General features: G+C 39.4%; 1 protein-coding gene across 1 annotated transcript in view; it reads right to left on the bottom strand.

The window, feature by feature from the left end:
- The window catches only part of KCNH8 (potassium voltage-gated channel subfamily H member 8), a 245,275-nt gene extending 235,290 nt beyond the window's left edge, over positions 1 to 9,985 (bottom strand). The window contains exon 1 of the mRNA XM_019532738.1: positions 9,949 to 9,985. Coding sequence (XP_019388283.1) covers positions 9,949 to 9,985 — 37 coding nt within the window. The remainder of the gene's footprint in view (positions 1 to 9,948) is intronic.
- Positions 9,986 to 12,907: the final 2,922 nt, after the last annotated feature.

Genomic DNA, 12,907 nt, shown 5'->3' with positions numbered 1-12,907 from the left:
CGCTGCCAGGTCCTGTTGGAACGCTTGTTTGCACTCTGACTGGCTGGCTGTCAGTCAATCAGAGTGTGACTAAAGCGTTAGGGACAGACAGACAGGCTTAGGCTTTTATAATATTAGAATATACTACTCAGCTTACTAAATAATAATATTCTTATTAGTATTATTCTTTAATGTGATTCACATACATTGCGAATAAAAACACGGTGTTCCAAATGAAAATAATTAAATACCAAGGGACAAATTCAGTAAGCCTTAACTGAATGAAGAAAACTCATATATACTGTAACAGGTTCTCTTCATTATCAACCACAGATATATTTTCCCTAGTAGTTTAATAATATGCATAAGTTGGGAGGTATCAAATATGTAAAATGTTAGCTCTTCAGATTTATGACAGGAGGTTCAGTTTAATTTGGCTTTAATCTTTTAGTAAAGTTACAGACAGAAACTCATTTCTGTCCCTTACAGAGAAGGCTGAAAAAGGCTTAAGCTATTTTTGGGGTTCTGAGGCCACTGGAGCCCCCTACTTACCATTTCTCAACAGGATAATAGTCTACTTTGTGTTAGTCTGAATATCATTTTCTGGTAGCTTACATGCCACTCTTGTACAGCTCTTTTGCTTATGTTCCCCCTACTATCAAGCAGGGACGACGCATAGGGGGTGCACACAGGCACACGTGCATGCTCTGAGCATGGCAGTACATCCCCTACAAAAAGGTGTTGCCAACACTATCAGTGGCACCTGTGGGTGGTCACCACTCATCACCCCACTGCCAACACTGCCGGCAGTGTCTGCAGGCAGTCAGCAATCCTTGTTGGCTCCTGCACTGCTGGTGGCACCTGAGGGTTGTCACCGACTTCTGGTCAGTGCTCATTACCCCACCACCACCACTGATAGTGCTGGCAGCATCTGTGGGTGCTCCTTGCTCACCGCTGCTGCACTCCTGCCACTGCCACTGTGCTCCCACCGCCACCAGCACAGCCGTGCCCCCGCAGCTGCCAGGGGCACGTGCCATTCATGCTATCAAAAGTAAATGAAGGACCTAAGTGTTGTGGCAGGCTTGGCATGGTCTGTCCAAAATTCATCCAGAGAGAAGACAGATTTTTCTCTTGTACTGTGTTCATTAATCAATTTTTTCCCCAAAGCATGCTAAAGGCAATTCAGGAACAGCCTAAACCCAAAACATCTCTCTCATTTTTTAGAACTGTGTGTGGAATTAGAACTGTAGAATTGCTGAATAGAACACATTTATTGACAAATATTCATACGTCTTAGGACAGTAATTAACAATTTTTCCCATGAATAATGGTTTGGGTGCTCAATTTATAAATTCAAATGTGGAAATAAATTATTCATAGTTGTTTAGACCAGAATGTATAGATCTTGGGTAAGAAACAATGAGCCTAATTTTCTTCTCACTGATGCTGTGGTTTTACATCAGTAACAGTCAATAAACTTCATTTGAGATGCTCCTTACTTAGCCAATAGTGAGATGTTGATTGATACTGCCTGGGTCTTCAGTACTGTAAAAGACAATGCAGAGTTTTCATATGATAGGTTTGCCTGCACTGCTTACACTTCAAATTCCTATTTTCAATTATTCACTGTTAGCTCATGAATTAATTTCATGAACAATTCTGGAAAGACTTTTAAAATAGATATTTCTGAGTTATCACATACCTACTTCATAAATCTAGTTTAGTGCAGTGCATTGTTTGCCTTCTCCACCTGTCATTTATTTGCCTATCTAGAAAACAAGCATCATTGCCACTGTACATTGACATACTTCTCTTCCTGTCAACACAAAATCAAATCCCTGTACTACCAAAAGAATTAAAATCATATGCTTGCACTGCAATTTAATGATGCTGCTGCACTGTGAGAGTCACAGATCATACATCCCAAAGCATCTGTAGCTATCAAATTAATTTATTTCAAGGTTTCTTCTTGTTTAAAATGCAATTATCCACTGCAAACCATTCATCTCTTTCTATATAATTCAATATGAGCTGTGTAAAGTGAAATGGAACACTGAATAGACAGAAGGAATCAGGGATAATGCTACCTAGTGGGATATTTTTAGACAAGAATGTACTAGAAAACACCATGTATACAAAGGAACATTCAGTAGGGTCAAATTCTGCTTTCAATTATAGTGAGGTAAATCTGAAGTAGGTTCACTGACTTCAGTGTTGTTGCATAATTCAGGGGAAAAAATTGGCTCCAAGATTTTCTGAAGTCAGTGGAAGGTCTTTTTACTAACTTGAAAAAGCATTGGGTCAAATTCACAATAAATCTTACTGTATTCATTGAAGTCAATGGTTAACCTACCACTGACTTTAAATCACGGAGGATTATGGCCTTCATTTTCATACTTAATCTGTATCTCAGGAAATAAATTATAAATTATAGAATTATAATTCTACTAGTCATGGTCAAATCAGAATCAAGAATGAGTTAAACAAAGACAAAGATAAAATGTGTAAATGTTTACATTGATCTATTGAGAGAGTTGCTCCAATGCTCGTGCTAAATAGTATCCAAGAAGCAAAATGATATGTGAATATATTTGAGCTAATCATTAACTTGAAAGATGTCCTAATTTTTTCTCTTACAGTTTGAAAATATATAAAGTTAAAGTTTACCTGGTAGCCACATAGTTTAATTTAGTGGTGGTTCATTTTCAGAGTTTAGAAATTTAAACAAATTACTTTGACTTTGCATAAATATATCATAGTAAAATTTCACATATTGGGCATTTATACATGCACTGTGGGAATAGGGAAGGAGGATGCTTTAATTAGAGTGACTCCAAGACTCACTGTAATTAAAGCGCCTGGAATATCATTTGTATCAGCGCCCCTGCACTGAAAAATGGTGGCAAGTATGCTTTAACTAAAGCTCACTGAGCAAGCTTTAAAGCATCCTTTTTCAGCACAGGGATGCTGATACACATGACGCTGAAGTCTGTTGGAGTGTGGTAATTACCACACTCCAACAGACTTGATTAATCAAGTCTGCTCTGGTGTGCAGTCATTGCAGCATGTCAGAGCAGCCTCGCTGCATGAGTATAGGTGCCCATTGAGAACTGGAAGACAAGTGTAGAGGCAGATTACACTGTTACAAAGGTGTCATGTGGCCAATGCCTTAATTTGATAGTTTGATGGCAAGCATTGACATTAGTATAAATTAGTCATATCTGTAGAGACAAAGTCAAAATAAGGAAATTTTAGTTAGTATACATGATAAGGGATCTATGGGTAGAAATTAAGGAATAATGGATTGCATCCTAATTTAACCAGCTAACTGTTTACCTCAATCATTTGTTTTGAGGCATATGTATATACAGAAACCACTGATGATTATATTTCATTAAAAACTGAAAAAAAGACATTTTCTCTTTTAATTCCTAGTTGCCTGTTTCAATATGTCAATGTAGGATCCTTTTGCGAGCTGTCTCAAGTCAAATATCACCTGCTGATAAACTCAAGAATGAAGGATGTATGGTGACAGACAGTGCTTGAGTATGGCAGTCTGATATGGCTTAGTTAATTAGTAATCAGAGTTCCATCTTCAGTGGTTTTCAAACTTCCGAAAGTCATGGATTTCTTTCATATAATTTTTTTTTTTTTTTGCCACAGAACTCCTATTCCTGGCTCTGTGGGCCACAGAAGCTGATGTGAAACCAGGAGACCCAGCCTGGCAACAATGGTGGTGCACCATCTTCCAGCTCACCCTGACTCTACACCCAATCTCTCTGTGGAACCCCTGATGACCTATTGCAAGAGCCCTAAGGTTCTTCTGAACATTGTTTGAAAACCACTGACCTATACCATAATTATGTGACCATGCTTGTGGACACAGAAAAGCACATACTAAAAAAGAATTGCGGTATAACCATGCTCTAAAATATAAGTTTTGCTTTGAATATATTAAGCCAGATCCAAATCAGTCTTTGTAAATGTCTCCAGTACACCAGTACTCCAGGGTTAAAGTATCTTGTTCTTTTGTAGAGTGAATGGGGAGACCCCAGAACCCCCTATGCATAAAATTCAGGTCATGTTGGTGATCAGCAGAGGCATGTACAGCTAACCAAATTAGAAATACATAGAAGTCTGGTAGGCAAGCAAGTGGGCACATAACTGTAGCTTAGTGGTTAAAGTGCTCCCATGGGAGAAGAGGAGTCCTGGGTTCCAGTTCTTCCTGCCAGAGCTGTTTATTCATTTTGACAAACACTTGACAATCACTGATTAAAAACCAGGCAAAACCTTGGCAAGAGATGGCCACAATCCATTCTAGGCCATTGTCTGGTGACTACAGTTCTCCTCTAGAGATGTAGGCTTGGGCATCCATAGGATGAAACCTAGAATCCAGGTCTCTGATTGCCTGATTACCAGCAGACAAACTGGGCTGAAAGGCAAGTGCCACCAGCTGTCAGCAGCAAACAATTGCTTGGCCTGCTCTGTGACTGCCTCCACACATTTGGATTTACAATAAAATTTACTTGGGAATGGACCATCTATCTGATTGATCTGGATTGTTTCTGAGCATTCTTAATAGCTCAAGTCTTGGCACGTTGGGAATTTTTCAGTTCAAAATCTAGTACCCAAAACAAAATCTAATACCTACGAAGTTTATGCCACCAAAGTGATTTTGTGGCTACTGAACTGAGTCAATTTGGATCATTCTGTGACTTAGGTGTTACAATTTTACCTCAGTCCCATTTAGACTTTTACAAAGCCCCTGTGATTATGCTAAGAAGATTCAGAATATGGGCCGTATGTAACTAATGTAGCAATGCCCCCTGAGTCTGCAGGCAGCTTGAAACAATGCATCAAGAGGAATGTGAATAGCCCCATTCATCTCAACTGAGGCAATGAATGCCTTAAATTCACGTGAAATAAATGCAAAATATCCAAGTTCTCTACATGCGTTACCTTTGGTTGAAAATAAATCTGATTTCACATCCAACTTTGCATCCAAAGTTTGAAAACCATTCTTGGAGGCATTCTTGGAAATGTATGTCTCAAGCAAAAGTGTAGAAACCTAAAAACTACAGAGCCAAGGGAACACTGAAAAAAATGTTTCACAAATGCTTACCTGAATTTAACAGCAAATTTGTTTCAGCTATGCTCACGTTTCTTTGTGTTCATTTCTGTGAACATTTGAGTGCCTGAGCTTTATTCACATGAATGCCAACAGAAAGCATGTTAGAAGCTTGTGTGCTTGAGCATTTGCAATGAAAGTGGCATATATTATATTGGATTGGACACTACTTAACAGAGAAGGCTGACAGGGTTTTTGAACGCTTTTACTAAATCCTTGGCATAGACTTAGAGGCAATTAAACAAGTTGAACAAGGATCATTCTAACCACATCTTTTATCGTAGGGCTACGCACATGCACACACTCACAGTTGCTTTGTTTCAGTGATTATAGTGAGATCAGCAAATTACAGCCTGATAAACGCAATAATTTAATATTCTGTTTTGTATAACAGGGTATGCTGATGGTTATAATGGGAGGATCAGATTCCTAAAATCCCACACCAGAGTTCTATCATAGAGGCAGTTAAAGGAGCCAGACTACAATGTGACCATCTCTTACACAAGTAATTGACACAATTATCCTTTCCCCTATGTGTGAAAAGGAATTGCATTTGAAGTCAGCACATAATAAAAAAATCCTGTTGTAGCCTTATATTTGGGGGGAAATGAGCAAGACGCATATGACCCAGAAAGATGAGCTCTGATTAAAAAATTACATAATCATGTTTGTTGTAAACCTCATAGTTGTGTTTCTGGCTTTCCCCAAACTCAAAAGGTCTCAGAGAAATCTCAGAAACCAAGTAGTTTCTGTAAGTCTTTGTTGCCTTTACCAAATAAGTGAACAGACACTAAACTTCATCACTTACATGACAAATCACAACTATTCAATAACAGTTCTAATTTTAACCCTTAAGAATTGTTCAGCAAATTGTTCATTATGAGAGTGAAAAACAAACAGAACAAAAAGCCGAACGAAGGGAGAAGCTGAATTCGTTAAGCAAATGATTTACATAACTCTAATATATGGAATACAAAGTACTTCATCCTTCCACATGAAAGGAGTTACTATATTTAAGCCTAATGCAATGGCTCTTACACAGGCAATTCTATGTGACAGTTAATGGTAGTTTTACCCAAGTTAGAACTGCAGGAATAGGTGCTATTAATACCATAATAAAAATAGTACATGGAATAACTAAAAAGTAGCTGCAAATATTTAGGTTTCAGTTGACTAATCTGAGGGTAACACAATCTGCTTAGATACCCAACTTATTTTCAAACAAATATGCTTTAACTCCAGGGTAGAACTGTAGAAAACAGCATCTTACAACTTATTTGTGTGCCAAATTTTAATTACACGAGTAGGCTCATTGAAATCTATTGGACTCCTCCCGTGAGTAAAGACAGTAGGATATATTTAAACTTAAACGAGCTGGCAGAAAAGCAAAAAGCAAGTTGCTTACTAGCATCTCCCATTGTTCTAGGGTTTTTTGGAATATTGTACATTTAAATCCATTTGCAGTGATACTGCAGAAGGCAGAAGTATTATATAATAAACTTTGGGTTTGTACTTACGAATGCAGAACCTATCACTGTAAACTCTATAATTGACTTAATTGCCTAAGTCACTCCAAGTAAAGGCTGGCATTGATTTAGTTTGCTGCATAAATGTACTCATAGTTGGGCAACACTTAAAAGTGAAGAGTACAAACAGTCTTTGGCTCAAAAAGTCCATTAATTTTAAGGTGTTTAGAACTAGAGCTAGCAATAGGACTTATTTCAAGAGCTGAGTTACCCCAAGTCCCACTGCAATCAATAGCATTAAGATGATTCAGCACTTCACAGAATGTGATTCTGTGTAAGAAAGTGTTCTGCACTGCAGTTCTAAATCTGGTAGCTGAAAATGTTCACTGTGCCATTGTAATGGCCACACAATTCAGCCTGGTCCTTAAAATGTTTATCAATGCATGTAGTACCTACACCACTTCAGTACAGAGTATAGATACAAGCTAGTGTGGGTACTGGATCATAAGAACGTAGGGCTGGAAGGAACCTCACAGGGTAGGAGCATCCCTGACTAAAACATCCCGGCTAAGGGTCTGTCTAACCTGCTCTTGTAAACTTCCATAGATGGAGATTCCACAGTTTCTTTAGGTGGCCTGTTCCAATGCCATCCTCAAAGTCAGAAAGTTCCTCCTAATCTCCAACCTAAAATTTCCCCTGCTGCAACTTGAGACTATTACTCATGGTTCTGCCCCACAACTGCCAGACAGAAAAGCCCATCTCATTCTTCTCAGTAATACCCTGTCACATTTTTGAAGACTGTTATCCAGTCCCCACTACCTCCTTTTATTGTTCTCTTCTTCAAATGAAATAGCTTTAGGTCTTCCAACATCTTCTCATAAGCTTTGTCTCCCAGGCCCCTAATCATTTTCATTTCTCTGCACTGGACTCTTTAAAATCTGGTCACATCTTTCCTGAAATGTGGGACCCAAAACTGGACATAATACTCAAGGTGAGCCCTGAATAGAGCAAAAGAATCACTTCCCTTGGTTTGAAAGTGACACTCCTGTTAATACAAGCCAGTATGCTGTTGGCTTTTTTTAATTTTATTTTTATTTTGCAAAAAGAGCACACTGTTGGCTCAGCCTACTTTCTCAGCAGTGTAAATTAACCTGCACAGAGCTCCAGGCGACTACAGCTGGCATGTTTCCAGTCCCAAAACTAGCTCATTAAAGGCTAGCTTGGGTATCTCTACACTAAACTCTTTGTAGACATGCCATAATGCAAACGGGGGCCTCCCCTCTGCTATGCCATTCCACACAGCCCAGTACACCCCCTACCACATGGCATGGGACTCCCCACTGAGCTATGCCACACTGTGCATACCCTCTGCTACATCATGTTGCATGGGTAGCAGACCCTCCCCTCAGCCCCGAGTCCCCAGGACACTGACTTTGTGGACTTCATGGTGTTGTCCTGTGTGGCCCCACTCCCAGAGATAGGGGCAGGAGGTAGAAGCTGGAGGACTGAGAAGCCAGAGACTCCAGTGACAGCAGCAAAAGGACAAAGGGGGCAGTGACACCCAGTCTGCACAGAACCATTCCTAGAATTAATTGGCTCTTAGCATGTAGCCACTGTAGTTTCTCTGCCTTCCCCCAGACCATTCTGGTAAACTGACACTCTCACATCATATGCCATATATTTCCTTCCCCCCACAGCACATTTGTCTGGGCCATTCTGCAGTTCTACAAAGTCCCCAGCTGTAATGAAGTTCCTGTACAGGTAACATCCAAATTGCTAGCAACCAGTTGATATCGCAGGACACCTACACATGTACACAGAGGCTGTTCCGACATGCTGAAAATCCAGTGCATCAGAGCAGACTTGATTAATCAAGTTTGCTGGAGCACAGAAATTAAGACACTCCAGCAGCCTTTTGCATTACGTGTATCAGTGGTGCAGCGTGTCTCTGTGCTGGAAAAATGGCAGTGGGGAGCTTTGAAATAAAACAAGTTCAATGAGCTTTAGTTCAAAGTGCTCTGCTGACATTTTTTCAGCACTGGGACACACTGCACCTCTGATACACATGACACATGGGCACTTTTAATTAGTATGGCTTGCTAATTAAAGCACCTGGGTCCGTGTCCTGAAGCATGTGTAAAAATGCCCCTCGTGCTGTTTCTGTAAATTTCTGTCTAACACCCCCTTCCAAGTTGTCCATGCTTCCTCCCCTATAAACCTCCCTACTAGGAACAGTTTTCTTTTCTAACCCAGGCCTTGACTTTTTTTTTTATGGTCCACCAAATCTGTTGTGGCTACCGTCTGCATCCCATACCGTTTCACATATTTTACAATCTTCTCATACATTGGTGGTACTATCCAGGCCCAGGGCCATGACAGTGACCTTTTACATACATCATATCTATGCTATAATGTCCCTGCATAGTACCAGGCAAACCCAGCCTATTTGGTGCTTCCTTTTATCCCTTCCCTGCAGGATACACTGGCATACTTTGCATGAACAGAAACAAATCTGCTAGGACCAATCCTCCATTCACTTTCTCCTTGTATAGTGTTCTCCTAAGCCTTTCCTTTTTAACATTCAGTTCCCCCTAAATATTACAGGTGGTGGTCCATAATGGAGGGAACACCATGCTGATGTACAATAGAACTGGGAGTACCATTGCCTTAATTACTTTTACCAACCCTCCTATCAACAGCTTACAGTTGAATATGCTTTCCAGTTCTAAGCACTTACTTTTTTGTATGTTTAATTTTGCCCCACCCCACACACCTTTCCATATTCATTTGCACAACTTATAGCCTGTTTTAGGAACACATTCTCTTGTTAAGACTGCCCATGTACAATGTGCATTTCACTTGAGTGCCCTTTCCTCCAGCACTTGACACATCCTCGATCACGCAATCCATCCTGATCCTCTGTGCTAACAGCTCAATGGCACAGATAAATACAAGTGGCAACAGGGAATACCGCTGTCTTACACCTGATCTGACCTTGACTTCATCTGTTAAATGACCTTTCACTCTTATCCTACACCATGCTCCTTTGCATAAAGTCTTGATCCAGTTTAGAAACGTTGGTAAGACTCAAAGTTGTTCTGCATACCAACTAGGAACTTGCACTCCACCCGATCATACACTTTTTCTAAATCAAGATTTAGGAGTGCCACATTCAATCTTCATTCTTGATAGTACCTAATCATATCTCTCAGTAAGTAAAACTTTTATATATGTAGCATACACACTTTTATATATGTAGCATACCCATAATTGCTTCCTAGCTCTTGCGTATTACTTCTGGTTCTGTTCATTGTTACTCTATGTAGATTCTGTACCACCACCCCACAAGCCTGTACAAGCTCACTCTGCACTTACTTAGTTCCTTATAGTCAATCATTCCATGATCACACATGTTGGGTCCAATTTCCATACCAAGAAAAGTCTACGCTCAATCTTGTTTAAAATATCACAATCCTGTACCCCATGAAAGTGAAGGCAAAGGAGCTATATATTTTAAGAGGATAAAGAAAGCAGGCTGCTAAGTGACTGCTCTTGTGAAATTAATTAATTGATAAGCTAAGATTTACAATGGAGGAGAAGGTATACGCAAAAAGAGAAGCATGCCAAAATGATAAAAGTTCTAGTTATTTCAAAAGTTAGAAAGCATGGCCCTTTAAGGCAATAAGACAATAACTAACTCAGCACAATGAAGCAGACACTGATAAATCATTAAGTAGAGAGCACCTTCTGCTCTTTACTTAAGCTGTGCTCATCAGCTTAAATCACAATGTAGTCCATGGTCTTTTTATACCCCTACAGATTCTAGGGGGTGCAACATGTAAAGCTTGATTGCATGAGTGCAGTAGGTGTCCATCTGAATTGTTCTGTATTTATTACCATTTAAATGAGCACAAACAGTGAAAAAATTAAGACTATTGTTTTCAAAAGACAGTAGCTCTTAAACAGATTGTAAGAGACAATAGAAATCAATTCATGTCTGAAGAATTTCAGCTGCTTATCAAAAAGGTATAGTATCAAAAAATGTCACATTAGCTCCCTACTATCAAGCCACAATTGGATTACCAGAAACTTTTTTCCAGAGTGAGCCAAGTCAGTCATTCATGCTATGGCCCCAGATAAACATATCTTATGCCAAGATAGGTTGGGGGTATGGAAGGGTATTAGAAATTACTTTCACTTTGATGTGGAATGAAGGGAAAAAAAGGTTTTAAAATCTTTCATAAAACCACACAAGCAACAAGAGAGACTTCCTCTAACTAGCTAGCAGTTTTAGCATATACTTGGGATGTGAGAGTTCAAGTCCCTGTTTCAAGTCAGGGATAGCAGGGGCTTCAATCCTGATATCTCTGCCTCAAGGAAGTACCCTTACCATTAAACTGCTGGGTATTTTGACTAGGAAAAATCTTTCTTTTGTATGTGTTTTGACAAAAAATCAATTTCTAAGCAACATTTTGGTGTCAACAAAACTGCATTTCCAAATGGAAAAGAGCTCCATTTCAAAATATTCAGTCACCTCATTACTAACACAAGACTGCAGTCTGAAACATGCATTTACAAAGGGATAGAGAACTTTGCTAAGAGATTACTAAGATCATTTGCAATCAACCACAGGACAGTAATGACAGTTCATTGTCAGTGATTACATGAATGGTAAATCACTTTATGCCAAATTTTTTTTTTTAGTGCCTACGTTTCTGCCTGGCCTGTGGCACATTTATAGATTTAGGGTTTTTTCCAAAAAGTGTTTTGTGACTGCTGTGGTGATAGGGATCAGAGTGGCCAATCTTGTAGACCTTTTTGGCAGCAGGGGACTGCACCTGGTGGCCTAGGAGGTCCCTTGCAGCCATACATCTATGTTGGGGGAAGGAAATGAGAAACCTATAGAAATGCACTGGGGATTCGGGCAAAAGCTATTCGTCAGGGAGTCATGGCCTTTCCCTAGAGAGGCCGGTGTGTAGTGGAATGATTGTTTTGTTCCAGGTAGAAGAGTATAGCCTGCTCATCCATCTATGACACTATCATTGATGTGCCTCCTTCCTTTGAGTGCAAGGGCTCCACTTGTGAAAGGCTTTGGCTAAGGAGTAAAGATTCCTTTACCTACTCCAGTCCCACATATTAATTCACTGGCCAGGCACAATAAGCCCCTTTCTATACAAGAACATCCATTATATTTATTTCAGCACTATAAAAGTTCACCATACCTCCTCCATATTTGATTCTTATGCCTTTTTGTCTGCAAAGTGACTTGGACCTTACAACAGAAGTTCCTGGCATTTATCAACTCGCACTGAAACCAATGAGCATTTTTGCTTGTCAGTATTTTCAAAGTCCCATATTTGTACGCTGCTTGCAAATAAAAAAGAAAATAATACATAATAGTGCAGATTGGATGAAAACGTATGATGGCTTCTACTTCTAAGGTGGTAAGGCAGAGAAAAATATGGGCTTTTAAGTTTTCATATTCTCTCTCCCTCAGGCTTCAAAGTCTCTTTTCAAACTTACTATTCTTTGTCAGGAGCAAAAGATACTGGGACACCTTTGAATCTTTGCTTATACTTGTATGCAACTGACCCTGCCTCAGCTGTAAGTTATCTTCTGATGAACCCTGAGCTGACAAGCAAAGAGATCTATAACATAAGCTAAATTAATTGTGAGAGGAGTTATGATTAAATATACTTACGTTTGATCTCCAAGAAAGGCCTTGCCTTATGAAAAAGCATTTGAAAGAGTGTATTATTGCTATCTATAAATACAGGAGAGGGTAAATGCTTGGGAGAGAGCACTATTTAAGATAAAAGGCAATGATGACACAAGAAGATATGAGTATAAACAGGCCAAGAATAAATTTAAGTGGAAAATTTGAAGCTGTCTAACCATCATAGGAGGGAAATTTGGGAACAGCCTCCTGTTATGAGGACTAAGGATAAAAAAAAAGTTAGTAGTTTTAAGATGGACCTTCCTCAATTTATAAAAAGGAATGATGTGAGATATCTACCAAAACAGCTGGGCTCAATATAAGAGATCCCTTGCAGTCCTATGTTCCTAAGCAGTATGCTTCAAATATATATATATTTAGATGGGCAACATTCAGTTAAGCTTTCGTATGAACAGTGAAAAAAAGTAGAGTGAGAAGATGCTTGAGACTTTTCTACCTCCTGGCTATGACCTTTAATTTAACCCTCCTAAACTGGCATTGCAGTACTTGTCATTCAGTTATGGCCTTCCTCTCAGCCTCAGGAGAATGAAATACTTTTATTCAGCCTGTACTATTTCCACAAAATATGCTGATGTCACAGTACACTTACAGTCAGCT

Source organism: Crocodylus porosus, unplaced genomic scaffold, assembly GCF_001723895.1.
Source record: "Crocodylus porosus isolate Cpor-Errol unplaced genomic scaffold, CroPor_comp1, whole genome shotgun sequence".
In the NCBI taxonomy this organism is placed as follows: domain Eukaryota; kingdom Metazoa; phylum Chordata; order Crocodylia; family Crocodylidae; genus Crocodylus; species Crocodylus porosus.
Note: the sequence above shows the minus strand (reverse complement) of the source record. Positions and strands in the feature narration are given on the sequence as shown.